The sequence below is a fragment of the Emydura macquarii genome, unplaced genomic scaffold (genome assembly GCF_026122565.2).
Source record: "Emydura macquarii macquarii isolate MOO-44397 ecotype Brisbane River unplaced genomic scaffold, CSIRO-AGI_Emac_v2 contig_1348, whole genome shotgun sequence".
In the NCBI taxonomy this organism is placed as follows: domain Eukaryota; kingdom Metazoa; phylum Chordata; order Testudines; family Chelidae; genus Emydura; species Emydura macquarii.
The window spans coordinates 21,574,686-21,592,383 of NW_027131485.1; the positions used below are offsets into that span (position 1 = coordinate 21,574,686).

Below are 17,698 nucleotides of genomic sequence, written 5' to 3' on the forward strand. Positions count from 1 at the left end.
ATTTTATCTAGCCATAAAGTATAAACCAGATGTTTCATCAATTGCTACCATGTACACGAACTTGAATTACATCTGCAAATGATTCTGCATTTTCCTCAATGGATTATCATTGTATTATGGAAAAAAATGAAGGAAAAAAGGGGGGGGGGGGTGAGAGATGATGTGTTTGATGCAAAATACTGACCACACATCTTATGGCTTCTATTGTTGGGCAATCTGTAGATTGTCTTTGGCAATGTTATGCATTGAAAAGTACAGAGAATGGCAGGATACTGGCCATGGAAGGAAGGAGGGAGGCATGAAGGAAACAGAGAGCAGAGAAGGCTTTGAGCTTAGATGATTGATGAATACATTAAAATATAGTTATAGAACAACATTTTACATTTTGTCTGCTGCAAATTTGCTTTATCAGTATAATAGTGTCATTTGGTTTTACTATCCATGCTGTCTGTATAAACAAAATAAGTGGTGGTGGTGGAAGAGGGTAGCATAACCATAAAAGATAATATCCTGATAAAATAACTCAATGGTTCTTTTCATAGGAACTCAGTGGCGGAAGGACCAAGAACGAGATTTGAAAAATGTCCTGAAGAACATTGACCAAGACATTCCATTGGTATTTGTCAGTGGAAATCATGACATCGGCAACATTCCAACACCAGAAACAATAGATGATTATTGCAAGCACTGGGGAGATGACTACTTCAGTTTTTGGGTCGGAGGAGTTTTCTTTCTTGTGCTTAACTCTCAGTTATACTTCGATTCCTCTAAATGCCCTGAGTTGAAGCAGGCCCAAGATGAGTGGCTTAATGGGCAACTGGCTGTAGCTGAAAAACGGAAGTGTAAACATGTAATAGTATTTCAACATATTCCTCTATTTCTACAAAACCCGGATGAAGACCATGACTATTTTAACTTGGAGAAGACCGTTCGGTATGAGCTTATGGAAAAGTTTCATAAAGCAGGTATTACTTTTTGCATTTAGCTGATTTTTCTTTTCAGCACTTTGATGTGAGCAGCTCATATCCTAGGATACAATAATGTTTATTTCAATTTCTTGTTTTTAAAAAAAATTATATTGTTTATTTGCCTGATAACTCCCATAGCCCAAAAATTATTACTTCTCATAGTCCAGTCAGCTATCATAGTCACTGAAAGAGATTTATACCATTAAAGAACTTGACTGTTGTAGTCTTTCAGAATTATTTGACTTTGCTGCAGCTCAGATTTTCCAAAAGGGAGAAACTCCCTTGAATATATAATACAGGTTCATCTGCATGACCTGTCAGTCAAGATGGTTGGTTGATTGAATATGAAGCCATTAGGTATCTTTCCTGAGTAGGGAGTGGAGGATCAGGCCCCGAAGTGTTTGGTAAAGCAGAGAAATATTAGCACTTGCATTTTTATGAACATAAAAATGACTTTGGAACTCCTTCCATCCCCACATTGGACTGATTTTAGACCATGGGTAGGATACAGGCCATGTTTAGTCAAAGTAAAAAGAATTCTTGCTTCCTATGATTGACTCTCTCCACCTGATCAATACTAATAGTGGCCTTGGAGAATCAATTTGACTGGGACAGAGGGTCAATAGAGTATGCTGGTTCTAGAGCATGGGTCTTCCAAGTCTTGCAGCTTTTTTTCATGGCATTTGAATCCCACATACATAAGTACACTAAGCAACTACTCTCTCATGCTGGTCACATGGTTTCTTGTTACCTTCTTTTATGTTCCTGGATTATGCTTTTCTATCCATATTCCCAGCCAGTCTGTTGCTCCTGCATCCCGGTATCACATTTGCCACATCAACACTATACTTCAGTTTGCAAATAGTGAATGATGGAAAAAATTTGAGATATTTCCCCATCCTACATGCCTACCTGCTTGCCAAGCCTGGACTTGTTCCCTAGCAATCTACTATGCTAAGCCCTAACACCGCTGAGAAACAGGGCCAGAACCCACAGTTGTCTGAAGACTCTTCAGTTACTTCACACGTTTACAGACCTAAGAGCCTGTGATATCAGTTCTGCTCTTTTCTGATGACAGGCAGGTGCACTGAGGGTTTGTCTATATGAATACTTAATTCTCAGTGAACTGGGGCATAAATCTGTCCTGCACCAGCCTGCCACGCTCTGTGTCCATATGAACCCTGCTATTATGCACTAAAAGTTATGCAGCATGCTTTAATCTACTCCCGTTTCAAATGGGTAGATCAAAGCGCACTATAATATTTTTCATGCGTGGCAGCAGGGTCCACACAGACATGTAGTGCATGGCAAGCTAGTGTGGGTAGATTAACACCCCAGTTTGCTATGTACTAGTGGTCATGTAGACAAGTCCTGAGCTGTTAAAATGAGATTGGGAATCATTGTCTCAGTGGACATTGGGTAGAGTTTGGGTTAAGAACTTTGCTTTGGGTTTGGCATAGGAAGGGAAATTTTATACTTCTAGCCTTGTAAAAAGAAAAGTAATTAGAGGTAATGTATACTAGGTGGGCAACAGGTTATGTTTTTATAACTAGAATAGAAATTAAGTAATATTTATTTTAAAAGGTAGTAAGATATGTGACTACTATCACCTTGATTACCCGGTGTGAATCTCTTCTTTTCCCTCTATCTTTTTACATGTAATGTCTTTTAAATTATAAACTTTTCATGGCAGCAGTTCCTAATGTGTTTGTATAGCATTTAGAACAATGCAGTTGACTGGAGTAATAAAAATGAACTACGTACAGTAGGAAAATTATTTTTCCCTCTGAAATAAATAATCCTTCCTTGACAGCCATTAGTTTGGGCTGCCTATTTGACAAGGGTGTAAAAGAGAAAGGTCCCAAGACACTTGATTGTCTGACTAAACCATATCTCATGGGTTGAAGCCTCCCACTGCCGTGTGTGTGTAATATTTTTAAAAATTACTTCCAAAGAATAGTCTGTATCCCATATGAGTAAAACACTAGATAATACTGATTCAAGTCTTGGTCAGAATGATGTGATTGACAAATGTTTGGCCTGACCTGTGTAAAAGCTTACTTATAGCAAAGAGGAGTTTGTGGGGGTAGGTTCAGCTGACCTTTGTGACCTCTCAGCCGGACATCTCCCATTTTATCTCTCCCCATAAACAGAAGAGCTGCAGTAACAATAAATGTCATTGCTGTCTATCACCATATATTTATCATGATCTCTTTAGCTTCATAGTCCATTTTTAAAATGTGCTCTGAGTTAACCAATAGCAAAAAAAGAATAGGTATGTTTGTTCTAAAGCATCTGTCAAGGTTGCTGATCCAGAATTTCACATACATGTGTTAGACTACTGGGGTTTTTAAGTCTATGCTTGTGTGTGTATGTTCACTCCATAAATAAATGTCAATATTTTCTTTCTAAACCCAGAAACTATCACTGCATCTTTGAATGTTAACATTTTAAAATACATTTTTTACAATAAACAAACTGTCCCTTTGTACTATTCAGATGTAAACCTGTTCTATCACAGAGCTTCACAGACATTGCAATGTACTTCACAGATGCATTATTACCAAATCATACTCTGCCACATTTATTTAGTTATTAGATCCTTGCTGCCAGCAGGACCCATATATATATATATTTTTAGAGGGATGGAAAACAATATGAGATATATCAACTTTCAAGACTGGCCTGGAAGATCAAAGTGGAGGTTCATGTTTAAAATATCCTTCCAACTTGTCCTTTTAATCTTTGAATTAAATTGTTTAGCATTTTTAAAGAAAAATACAATATACCATTCTGTTTATGAGGGTGGAGGATGGTTTAAAGAGCTGTTCATATCTGTACAAATGTAGGGATTGTTTTAAAGTATTCTAAAACGTACCCCAGTAAGTGTGAGATATTGTTACTAAAATGAAATGACTGTCATGTAAGTTTTCTGCAGGTAAATAAGCGTTAATGTAGAGTCAAAGCATTGTTGTCTTCCAAGTTTATCATAATTCATTTGACTTACTAGCATTTGGTACCATTTTATTCTTGTGACATTATTTCTTTGAAATCTGAATTAATTTATATAAAATGCCTTCATTGTAACTGGTAAATGATACTGAGTTAGGCACTTGTGCATTATAGTGTTACTGAAAACTAACATTCCACTTGCCTTTTAAAGTTCACATTGTATAGTGCTTCTCCCTATCAGAATATTTCACAGAACTACAGTTTGCATAGTCTTCTGCCATTAAGCTGAAACTTTGGTTGATTGAAACTTTTATTAGTATATAAAGGTCAATCATTCCTTTTTCTGGCTGGTTGCAACCAAGTTAACACTGCTGAGAGCTAGCTGTTCAGATAAGATAACATAAACCAGTACATGGCTATTGGGTTTAACTTGGTGCATCCTCTGGCTTTTTTATAGTTTCTTTTCTCATAGTGATATTTAATTTTCATTTGTCTAACGCATATTGGTAGCTGTATGAAAAAGCCAATATTTAAATTTTAAAACTTCAACAGAGCACTAGGCTCGCTTTAATTTATGGAAAAAAGAGACAGTGAGTGATAAAAAAGATCACTCTAATGAGCAAGTCCCCTAGCTACCCCCAAATAATAAGAGGCACCTTCTGTTTGGCTCACTTTCAGATACTTTAATTTTGACGTATTCTACAGAACGAGTAAATGATTTAATAACTAAAACAGTCAGTCAAACGTTTGTGTTAATTAAACAAATGAAATGAGGACAAAGCGCTAGGAAGCTAGCAATACAACAGCTCAACTGAGTAAACTGTGAAAAATTCTCTGAATCAAAAATTGTGAGTTCGGTGTGGTTCTGAGTTTCCTTAGTAACGAATGCATTCTGCTTCCATTTTTTTATTCTCTTGAAGAACCTTCTTTGTATGAGTATAAAAAACAGTTATGGTAGCACAGATATGTAGTGGCACCAGTTATTTTCTGTCTTTATGCTTTTCCCAAGAGTTAATCTGTTTCAGCATGTCTTTGGTTATGAAATTGGTTTTCCCCATAATTCACTTCATACATACAAGGAGAAATGAGAGAGAGAGAGAGAGAGACAATAGATAAGGAAGTCCCAGTCTACTCGGGGCTTTTTGGTCTTTTTAACCACTCTGGCTCTTGCCGATTAAGAAGGTTAATTTTCAGATCACTTAATATTTATTCTAATTTTCTGACTCTAGTCTGAGAATTATTCTGTTTTTTTAATGAAAGGTTTCTTTTAAACACCCCTCCAATATCCTTCCCTCCAGTGTTCTAGTACTTTTCTCTGCCTTAGTAGAAATGACTTGAAAGTTGTACAGGATAGTTTGTAATGATGAAAAATTCTAGTACGGAATTATCTTCTGTAAAGGTTAACAAGGTATTTTTGTCTGAACTTGGAATATTTTCCATGTTTTTAAGTCTCTTTTATTTTTGGAGAGGTATGTTGGGAATGAGGGTAAGCCTTGAAATGAGTATGATTCTGCTATCATCAAAATCATGAATCAGGCCCAAAACAATCACAATTTACACATCTATTACTATATTTTAGGGAAAATGGAAAACTCTTAAATACCAAAAAGTCATTTTAATGTTGGAGGAAGAATGGGAAGAAATTGCCAGAGAACGTGGGGAAAACATTTGCATTTAATAAAGGGCTATGTAACCGTAAGCAACAAAACCTTGGTTGTACTATAAATGAAGAAAAAACACATGAAGATATTTAGGAAATAAATGGTGTTTTTAGCATTCACATATTGCATAAAGGTTCTTCAGATTAATTAACTTGATTTCAGAAACCTCAATATCCTTTTCAAATATAGAGCTCAGATTTGGTGTGGTTACTCCAATAATCAGTTACATGTTAACATAATGTTTTTAATTTGACTTCAATATTTCATTCATTACAAGGAAAGATAAAAGACTAACTGGCAGAAACTACATCTGGTGCGAAATGCTGAATTACATTTCTCACATTAGAAGTGTCCGTAACAGTTGGGCTAATTAAAGATAAAAATCATGTCCTTATGATAAATATTTATAAATTTAAGATCTGGCACTTGTAAATGTGTACTATTACTTTATGAAATTAAACCATACAGATAACTGTATAACTAACAAAGTATCCCTTTTTCCTGCCTAGTTAAAGAAATTTTTTATTTGAAATGTAATAGTACACCAGCTCAACTCAAAGCAAAATAGAAAGCAAATATCAGCAAATAGATATTTGTTTCTGAAACCATAATGCTAAACTTCTGAATTTTAGGCTTCTGTTTGCAAAGGTTTTGTACACACACATTCTTTCTCTGGCTAAGTGCAGGTGGGAAAAAAAAGTGCATGGAGTGAAAAGTACTTAATCTAACCTAATGTTAGGATTTCTACCTGCACGATCAATTGGAGCCAATGGATTCTAAAGGAGTTGTATGCGTGTTCAGTTGGTCAAATTTTTTTAGTGTGTGCTCAAGTGTATGTATATACAGTTTTACATGTGAAAGACTGAGTGCAGGTCCAGCTGAAACCTTGCCCCTTCATATTAGTTGTTCAATTTTAAGAAACCAACTAATTTGTTCAATCCTTTATTTCCTACAAAACACAATTAATTGTGCCTCTATTTTATTTAAATAAGCATAGTTTTGTCAGTAAATTGCATATAGTGCTGAGACTTGAAAATATAACTGCAGTTCAATTTAAGTATCCCATCCTGCAAACATTTAGTATTCTGAGAGCTGGTCTACACTAGAGAGTTTTGTTGACCAAAGTCACCTTTTTTCCAGCAAAACAGTGCTGGTGTGTACACTACACTCATCCCCTTACTGACAACACTGCCCTGTTTTTTTGTTTTTTTTTGTTTGTTTGTTTGTTTGTTTGTTTTTGACAATGTAAAACCACCTCGAAGAGAGGCGTAGAGCTTTTTTCAGCAATTTAAGCGACACAGCATCAGTGTAGGCACTGCCCTTGGTTATAGCACTGTAAATGGCCTCCAGACATATCCCATAATGCCCATTGTGACTGCTCAGTTTGAACTCTGCTGCCCTACAGCCATCTGCCCGTCCCCTTTCAAAGCTCCAAGAAGTTTTCAAATAACTCCTCATGGAGAACTTACTCTACAGCAACAGCAAAGTAGTTCTGCCTGCCCTAAACTACAGGGAGGGGTGTAACTCCTGATGTGCTGTGCAGAGCAAGGGAGGGAGGTGCGGGCTGTGTCCCCCTCACCCCACGGGTACTGGTCACAAAAGGCCACTTTCTTTGAACTTTGCTGAGAGCTCTCTCCAGCCCTGAAATGCATGAATACTCGCTTTAGACCAGCTCTGACAATGGAGAAGAGAGTGGCCATCGCTCTGTAGACGCTAGCAACTCCAGACTGCTACCGCTCAGTTGGGAATCCATTCAGAGTTGGTAAATCCATTGTGGGAGCAGCTGTGATTCAAGTATGCGGGGCCATTAACAGACTTCTGCTAAGAAGGGTAATGAGTTTGGGAAACGTGGAGGACATAGTGGAAGGCTTTTCCACAATGGGGTTCCCAAACTGTAGGGGGTGATAGATGGCACGCACCTCCCTATTTTAGCCCCAGACCACCTTGCCACAGAGTACATAAATCAAATGGGATACTTCTCAATGGTGTTGCAAGCCCTTGTGGATCACAGGGGATGCTTCACCGACATCAATGTGGGGTGGTCTGAAAAGCTGCATGTCATGCGCATCTTTAGGAACTGAGGTCTGTTCAGAAAGATGCAGGTGGGCACTTTCTTCCCTGACCATAAAATAAATATTGGCAATGTTGAAATGCCAATAGTGATCCTGGGGAAAGGGAATATGAGAGTAGAACAGTACTGAGTAAAGGGGGAAGGGTCTTGGAATCACAGAAGTATAATTAAACAATAAGGCAGGACTGGGATGTAATTATTTTGATAGAATTACCCTCCAGGGCTGCTTCTATAGTGCAATTATGTCATCATCATGCTTAGCCCTTCCCTGGTGCTGCAGAACTGATATTCTACAGGGTTTATTTGTAAGTAAGATAATATTTCATTAGAAGAAGATGGTGCTGCAGTTTTAAAATTCTAAATAACCTCACTCAGCTCCCTTGCTGACAGGAATCTACTACTTTAGGATGTTCAACATGTGGTTTCTACTCAAAGATGAAACCTTTCCTCGTCTGTCATCTGTTACATTTTAGGGTACTGAAGATTTAATTTCTAACTACATTTTAGCTACCTAAATTTTCATTCATTGTTTCTAATTCTTTAAAATTCTGACCTGGCCACTTTTACCTTCCTTAAAATGTTGTAAAGTTAGTAGTTGTGAAACATCAAACATTACTGCTAGGCCCTGAAGGAGAAGGAATATCTCAGGACTAAAGGACCTAGGTTCATATAATTTTTTGTCACAACAGTGCACTGTAGGTGGCTTGTGATTGTCCTGGGATTCCCCAGTATTATAAACTGTTTGTTCATATCCACAAAGGATAGATGATTTCCTCCATCAGAAATCCTGCAGCACACTTTGACATGTCAATTGTATTTATAATACAACAACTAAAACCTACAGAGTAATTCATGTCTGGTTACTCATTTTAAAAATAGTTTCAGCAAAAACGACGAGAGTTCTGTGGCACTTTAAAGACTAACAATTTTAATATTTGCAGGCATAAGCTTTCGAGAGACTTCAGCTCTCTTCTTCAGATGCAGTAATACAGAAAATAGGTAACACAGAGGCATCTTATAGATATACAGGTGCATTGAGAACAATGGGGGAGATGGAGTCCGTTGAAAGGGAGTCAAAATATAACTAGACTCTGGAATCTAAAGCAGTGGTTTTCAGTCTTTTTCATTTGTAGACACCTAAAAAATTTCAAATGGAGGTGCACACCAAAATCTTAGACATCATCTGCAGACCACACCCGTGGTACACAGACCCCCAGCTGAAAACCCCTGATCTAGACCATAGGTAATTGCATTTACAGTGCATCAAAATTTAATTGATATCATGATGGTGGATGTGGTATTAGAACCCCTGAATAGCATAGATAAAATGAATACATTCACTTCCAAGTAACAGGAAGCTCAATCAATCTCTGGTAAAAACATTTAACTTTATAATTTTCTGTTTCATTTCTGCATCCAAGAACCAAAAACAGACCAGTGCTAAAGTGCCCTCAACTCTCATTGTCTCATTGATGCACATCACAGGATCAGACCCTGACTCTTCACAACTGTACATATTTCTGAATCTTGTACAGTAGAAACTCCCTGGCACCACACTTACAGCAGGCTTCATATATCTATGCTTTCCCAGTAAGTCAGGCAGCTAGTTTAATAGGATCTACCGGACCTTCTCTTTCAGAAAGGCCCCTTTAATTTAACCTACTGTTTTGGGTGATAGAACAGAGCTAAGAAAAAAAAGAGGCTCTGCTGATAAATATTATCCCTCACACAAAACTACTGCAGCTCAAAAACATCCAAACCAAAGAGAGCTTGTCACTCCCCATACTCGTTTCTTATTTAGTATGTAGCTCAATAACTTTTGATTTTAGAAACTAGGCTCTGATGCATTAGTATTTATGGGGGAGGCAAAAATATTTAAAAGCATTGTTTTTAATTCCCCTTGAAAATATGTATCATATAAGAAAATCTTAGGAATTCTAACAGAACAAAAATGAACAGGGCATTCATATAGTGCTTTTGTCATGAATATTTCTCCAAAATGTGATTTTTGTTTGATGAAGCATCTACATAAAGGGTGTTTTGAATTACATAAACTGCACGCTACTTTCTGAAACAGTTTTACCCTTCTGTTACCTGTCCCACTGTATAATACATACAGTCTGAAAATATGAGCCAAAGCAATGTTTAAATTGATTAGAATAAAAACAAGAAACTTTTAAAACGTGCTTCGGGGATAAAGATTTTCAAGAAATGCAGTTATCAAAATTTTGCGACAACTTAAGTATCTTTTGAAGAAAAACTACACAGTGTCTGTTGATTAAATATGCCATGAAGCAGATGCTGCTAATGGGTTTCTGTGCTCACAGAATTGATGTGCAGAAACTCATTTAAAGTCCATTACTAGGACAGCATAATTAGAAAAAACACAGAGTTCTTTTGGAAGCAGAAAATCCTGTTGCCTGGTCAGAATCAAGTCAATGTGACCACTTTTGTTGACGTTTAAAAAACAAAAACAAAAACCTATTGACATGGTTTTACACTAGGACAACTGTTAAGTTAATAACTTAATCGAGTTACTCTTGATTTACCCACTGTTAGTGAGATCAGAATCAAGCCCTGTATTTAGGCACTATTTTAAAGAAAGTTCAGGACTTTATAGACCAGGAGTGTGAAACACCCGACCCACTGGCTGGATATGGCCCACCAACCTTTTTGGTTCAGCCCTGGTGGCAGCATGCACTGCCACAACATCTCACGGCGTTGGGGGTGGCACGCGCTCGTGCGCTGCCACCAGAGAATACAATGGTGTGAGATGTCGTGGCAGCATGCAACACCACCAGAGAGTACAATGCCATGAGATGTCATGGCAGCGCGTGCTGCCGCGAGATCTGTGTACTCTGGCGGCAGCAAATGGAGTGCTGTGTGCACGAGACACAGCACTCCAAAAGGCGAGAGAGGGACAATGTGGTCTTGGGGCATTGGGCAGTACTATAATTCTTAATCATTGATCGATTCCTTTAATTGTAAAATAGTAGTAGTTGTAGAAGTGAATGTACTGCATTTTTTATATCGCTGATATCTAGCAAATAAAATATAATACATAAAAATGGTTGTGCCTAGTATTTCGATTTATGGTTTGTATGCCCCACTTGAAGTACATTTAATTCAAATCTCACCCACCATAGCAAATGAGTTTGACACCCCCTGTTTTTAGACTTTTAATTTTGTGTTCAGATGATTATGAAAGTTCATCTTCGGTCTACAGGAGAGAACATCAATTTTCTTAGGCATCTATACACTGTCTTAGTGTAGTTTCAGTTCAGATAGCTAGAGGCATGGTGATGTAGCTGATTGATTCATGTCTTGAAGACCTGATTTAAAATCATGTTTCAATCAAAAGTGAGTTTAGTGCTAGTGGACACTTTGTCAGCATCATAAATCTTGACAGATCTCTGCATGATTGTTAGGCTCTGTTTGAGAGATGGTCATGACTTGGATCAGTTATAGGAAATAGGCAGCTATGATTCTCTGAGATGATGGAACTCTCATTGGTCATGTAAGACTAGTTCAAATAAAGACAGAGCTTTTTCAACAGCCAGCCCACAGATCTGGAACTGCCTATAACACCTGCTGCACAGTACCTTCCTACAGCTGAAGGTAATAACAAATCCAACCACCTTCAGTACAAAGTTATGACATATCCTTCACATTTAATATTCAATATGCATTCTCTCTCACACATACACTCTGAGAGAGAGAGAGCACTGCCCAAACAGTAAAACCTCCTGATTCTGTTTCTTCTCTCAGTGGGGAAAGAAGAACATGGGATGACAAGTTTGGTTTTTGTTAGAACTTCTCTATCTTCCTCTGGACAGGGAAAGAGAATCATTAAATGGGTGTCTTTGTAGATCGCTCACAGCTTATTTAAATTTTTGTAAGACATTCTGGTATCATGATAGATGTAATATAAAAATATAGGTACAATAGTTTCGCAGATCAGCATTGGGGTAGCATCAGCAAAGATAAGTACTGTATACAATTTTATGCTTACCTGTACTGTTCTTGTCTCTGCCCAGTGCATTTAATCTCATGCTTTCCTGAGCACTTTATATACTTTTATTTTTATGAGTGGTCTAATATGCATGAATAGGAATTGCTGTAACAGGTCCTAGTTTTTGTGAGCAGGTTCTGTAAAACCTTCTGGTATTACGTAACAATTTTGATTTTCATAAACTGATTACACTTGTGAAGGAGCCAATGTTTGGAGAATTCTTGGTACAGTGGTTTATGATTGGTTTGTACTCCCTCTCTTGGTGCCAGAGGGTTCTACCAAATGTCTAGTTCAGAAATCAACACACCTGCAACATGAAGAGTTAGCAACCATCCACTGCTTTAATCACAATACTTTCTCTAACATAGCTGGCAGCACTCTGAGCATAGCAAGTTACACAGCATTGTCGTTAATTTATCCAAACATACTTTGAAGCAGGACATTAAATGATGCCTGGACAAAATGCAGCATTCTTTCAAATAGGGATTAGAATGTATTTGTGAAATAATAATTTGACAGTACTACTTTAGGAAAACATTCTAAGTGAATAAATTAAATTTGAGCACATTACGCATCTTATAAGATTCTTTTTATGTTCAAGATCAAAAGTAAGAGAAAAGTAAATTGCCTGCTTCTCATCTTAGTATTATTGCATTGAGTGGTTCAGACTGGCTTCCTATGGTAACTAACAAAAATAAGTTGAGTGTAAGTTGATTGAATAAAAAAAAAAACAACCCAAAGTGCATTATTAAAGAAAGAGGGTTTCATCCATTAGACTTCTATTAAAATATAGCAGAGACCTGTTCTTTTGCTTTGTTCAAGATATAACATGCATTTTTGTCCAACATTTTCAAATGTAGGTGCCTGAAATTAGATACCACAGGATCCACAAAGAGCTTTAGGCACCAATGTTCAACATTTGACCTCTTCCTGACCGTCTGAAAATGCCCACTCAGCTCCACCTAAACCCCATGGCACTTAAGTTCTACTTCGAGTGATTGCTCATATCCATTCCAATATAGGTGAGTGCACGCCACCCTGCACTGGTTCCCGGAACTTTTTTCCCCTTAGTATGCCCCTTGGGGTCGGCTCAGGCGCCCCCTGGAGGACCACACTCATGCCGCAGTATATGAGGCTCCCGCACCTCAGCACCAAGCCCTTCACCAGCACAGCACTGAAAGGGTCATCGAGAGGCCGGTCCCCAACTAAGAGCAGCAAAAGCCGAAGGCATCGTCGGCACGGGTCCAGTGGCTCCAGGTACCGCAAAGACAAGGGCACCCACCACCTTCATGATGCTCCACAGCCAGTACTGATGCCGGCACCGGGGTGGCCGCAAGAGCCCTGGCAGTGGCCTTATTGGGGCCTATGGGGGCACAGATGGGACAGGGAACTCTGTCAGTCCCATCCTCAATGGCGCAGCCGGTGCCCCTCCCTGCCCCCCACCAAGCCAACAGGCTAAGGGCCATTCCTCAGAGGAGGAATCAGACCCTGAGGAGGGACCCTCCGCTGCGCCCCCTCAACAATCCTCCTCTTCCGCCAGAGACCACAAGGTGCTCCGCCCAGACTTCAGGGCACACCAGGAGCTCCTGAAAAGGATGGCCTCCAACCTGAACCTAGAACTCAAGGAGCTATCCGAGGAGGAGGATCCCCTCTTCAGGGTTGTTGGGTCAGCAGGACCATCAAGGGTGGCCCTACCTGTACATGATAGGGACTTAAGCTGGCCAAGGCCCTGTGGCAAACCCCTGCCTCAGTTGCCCCCACATCCAAGTGCGCCGAGAAAAAATATTATGTCCCGGCAGAGGGGTTTGTGTTTTTATTTACACACCCGGCCCCGGGGACTTTGGTGCTGGATGCCGCCAACCAGTGGGACAGGCAAGGTGGCCAAGACACCACGCCAAAAAAAAGAAGGATAATAAGAAACTTGATAAATCCGGAGAAAAGTTTACTCCACCGGGGCTTTGCAGCTCAGGATTGCGAACCACCAGGCCCTCCTAGGGTGGTACAGTCTTAACCTCTGGGAGTCCATGAGGCGGTTCGCAGTGGGGTTGCCCCAGGACCAAGCGGCGGACTTTGTCACGATCCTGGAAGAGGGCGTCACGGTGGCAGGGGCAGCGTTGCAAACCACCAGTGACACTGCGGACACTGCTAGCAGAGCCATGGCCTCTGCAATAGCCATGAGGAGTTCTGCGTGGCTGCAGTCATCGGGGCTGTCCCAAGAAGTGCAGCAATCTATACAGGACCTGCCCTTTGATGGGGCGGGCCTGTTCTTGGAAAAACCGACGTGAGCCATGCTCCATTCCTTGGGACTCTACACTCCCCAGGCCTCGAAGCGTCAGTCTTGGCCGCAGCCCCGACGCCAGACACAGCCACCCCCTAGACCATTGCCTAGACCCTCTCAGCCCGATAGGGGCTGAGAAAGGAGCAGGGGGTTCGGACGACGTAACTGCTCCAACTCATCCGCAGTCTCCTAGCAAGGACCCTCTAAGGGGGCCACCTACAAAAAATAATTACCACTACCTCTCTCCCGGATCCACTCCTTCCATTTGCAGACAGGCTAAGACCCTTCTACGCCGAGTGGTAAAATATCACCTCGAACCGTTGGGTCCTCAGCGTAGTTCTCGGGATATGCCCTTCAGTTCACGGCCTTCCCCCACCCCAGACATCCCCCCACCCCGTCCCTCTTCAGGGACCCTTCTCACGAGCAACTCCTTTTGCAGGAGGTGAATACCTTTCTCCTCCTGGGAGTGGTGGAAGCGGTTCCTCCGCAAGAAATAGGGAAGGGATTTTACCCCAGGTATTTTCTCATCCCCAAAGCAAAAGGGGGCCTGAGACCCATATTAGATCTATGCTGACTAAACAAATTTATCAAGCATCTCAGGTTTCGCATGGTCTCCGTAGCCTCCATTATCCCCGCTCTGGATCCAGGAGATTGGTATGCTGCCCTCGATTTGAAGGATGCGTACTTCCATATTTCCATTCTTCCCAGCCACAGGTGCTTCCTCCAGTTTATGATAGCTGACTGCCATTACCAATTCTCAGCCCTGTCCTTTGGCCTCTCATCCACCCGCAGGGTATTTACCAAGTGCCTGGTGGTAGTGGCGGCCCACTTGCACCGCAGAGGGGTGCAGATCTTCCTGCACCTGGACGACTGGCTGATCAGGGGCAGGTCCGGGTCCCACATTCAGAACTGCCTATCCCTCACTTGTGCAACATGCACCAAATTGGGGCTTCTCATAAATGAGCAGAAGTCCACTTTTACCCCAGTGCAATGCATAGAGTTTATTAGGGCCACCCTGGATGCTACCCAGGCCAGAGCCTTCCTCCCACAGCCTCGCTTTGAGGCTATGGCCGTGGTAATCGCCCAGCTACACAGGCGCCCTATGATGACAGCCAGGCTCTGCCTACAGCTGTTAGGGCACATGGTGGCCTGCACATATGTGGTGAAGCTGGCTCACCTCAAACTCAGGCTTCTCCAGCCCTGGTTAGCCTTGGTGTATGCATCGAGCAGACACCCCTTGAACAGGGTGTTCACGGTTCCCCCAAGGGTCCTAGCCTCACTGAACTTGTGGAGGACTCCCAGGGAGGTGTTGAAAGGCATTCCTTTCCGGGATCTGGCCCCATCGGTCACCTTGATCACAGACGCTTCGGATGTGTGGTGGGGGGCCCACATCAGTGCCTACCTGAGCACCCAGGGGCTGTGGTCAGAGGAGGAAAAGAGCCTCCATATCAATGTACGAGAGCTCAGGGCAGTCCGGTTGGCCTGCAAGGTGTTCCTCAGATTCCTGAGGGGCAGGATGGTTCAGGTCCTGACGGACAATACAGCAGCCATGTTTTACATGAACAGGCAGGGGGGAGCACGCTCCTCGGCTCTCTGCCAGGAAGCCATTCGACTGAGGGACTTCGCGGTGACGCACGACTTTCATTTATCTGCCTCTCTCCTCCCGGGGGTCAGGAACAACAAGGCGGACCGCCTCAGCAGGTCATTTCTACCCCGCCATGACTGGTCACTTCACCCAGAGATGGTGACTTTTATCTTCCGCAAGTGGGGTGTTCCCCAACTGGACTTGTTCACGTCGTCCTGAAACAGGAAGTGCCCGAGGTTCTGCTCTCTCCGGGGTCGCAAGCAGGGCTCCATCTCCGACGCATTCCTCATCAAGTGGAAGGGGACCCTCATGTACGCGTTTCCCCCCGTTCTGCTCCTACCCAAGGTCCTCTTGCAAATCAAGAGGGAAAGAGCGGACGTGATACTCATTGCCCCAGCCTGGCTGAGACAGCATTGGTTCAGTATGCTGCTGAACCTGTCGATTGCCCCACCCGTGGAGCTCCCGAGGCGTTATGACCTGCTCTCCCAGGACCAGTGTCACCTGCTGTACCCAGACCTGGACTACCTCAGCCTCCAAGCCGTCAGGTGATGTGGCTGACGGAGGGGGAGAGAGTCTGCTCGGCGCAGGTCCAACAAATTCTGCTGGGCAGCAGAAAACCTTCCACACGGGTCGTGTACCGGGCCAAGTGGAGACTGTTTACCTGCTGGACAGAGTCCCGGGGCATCCCACCGAGATGCTTGCCTATCCAGGCGCTCCTGGAGTATCTGCTTCACCTCAAACTCCAGGGCTTGGTGCTGGCCTCCCTGAAAGTCCACCTGGCGGCTATCTCAGCCTTCCACCAGCCGCTAGAGGGGAAATCCTTATTTTCCCACCCCATGTCGGTGAGATTCCTCAAGGGGGTGGAGAGGCTTTACCCGTAGGTCCGTGACCCGGTGCCTCCCTGGATCTAAACCTGGTCCTCCCCAGATTAATGGGGCCCCCCTTCGAGCCCATGGCTACATGTCCGCTGCTCATCTTCTCTTGGAAGGTAGCCTTCCTGGTGGCCATTACCTCGGCTAGGAGGGTTTCCGAGATAAGAGCTTTGACCTGCAGCCTTCCTGGAGCGGGTGCCCCTGCAGGACATTTGCAAAGCTGCCACCTGGTCGTCTGTGCACACCTTCACATCCCACTACGCCATCGTGCAGCAGGTGAGAGAGGACGTGGGATTCGTCAAGCCATGCTGATGAGAGCAGCTCACCCGTAACTCCTACCCATCTCCAAGGTATGGCTTTTCAATCACCTATATTGAAATGGATACGAGCAATCACTCGTAGTAGAAAACAGAGTTACTTACCAGTAACTTTTGTTCTTCGAGATGTGTTGCTCATATCCATTCCATACCCACCCTCCGTCCCTGCTGTTGGAGTCGGCAGAAAGAAGGGACTGACGGCCCACAGGGTCGGCGGTGTCTCATATACTGCAGCATGAGCGCGGTACTCCAGAGGGCGCCTGAGCTGACCCTACGGGGTCTGCTAAGGGGAAAAAAGTTCCGGGAACCAGTGCAGGGTGGCGTGCACTCACCTATATTGGAATGGATATGAGCAACACATCTCGAAGAACAACAGTTACTGATAAATAACCCTGTTTTTCCTCTAGTGGGCATGTGTAAAACTGCCTATTTCCTAATACCACCAACCTATTTGGCACCCTGATTTGCACCTAATCCCTGATGGGATTCTCAAACTAGGTGTTTCCCTGCCAATCTCGCTGATAGGGCCTAGTATCTCTCGAAGCCATAGAAGACAACTGAAGGCAAGCAGTGTGGGAATTTTTGGCACTGACTGTGTGCCTCCAGTTGTTTGAGGACTAAGCTGGGATGTGGATGAATCAGGTTTGAATCTCCACTCTGCCTGAATTGGAACAGGGATTGAACCCAGGTCCAGGAGAGTGCCCAAGCACCCCAGCTATTGGGTTTCATGGGGTGGGGCTTTCTCGGTGTCTCCTGTTGAAGCTGTTCTAATTTTGTATAAATAACTAATTATTGCTTGGAGCAAGGACTTGAACAAGAGTCGAGTATATCCCTTATTATTGGCTATAGTGTCACTCTATCTTGCTTTCTCCTGCTCACTCAGTGAAGATTTAAATGATTTATACAAAGTGAAACAGCTTCAATAGGAGAGATTGTGAGACCCATCCACCAGCCTCTTGGTTAAGGCATTCTATTGGAAGGT

General features: G+C 42.5%; 1 protein-coding gene across 2 annotated transcripts in view; it reads left to right on the forward strand.

Moving 5' to 3' along the window:
• CPPED1 (calcineurin like phosphoesterase domain containing 1) overlaps window positions 1–17,698 on the forward strand; it is an 83,545-nt gene that overhangs the window by 50,690 nt on the left and 15,157 nt on the right. Inside the window, exon 3 of one of the 2 annotated variants that reach the window (XM_067551355.1) lies at window positions 543–965. The exons of the other annotated variant lie outside the window; for it this stretch is intronic. Within the exon in view, the coding sequence (XP_067407456.1) occupies window positions 543–965 (423 nt within the window). The remainder of the gene's footprint in view (window positions 1–542; window positions 966–17,698) is intronic. 2 annotated transcript variants of the gene reach the window in all.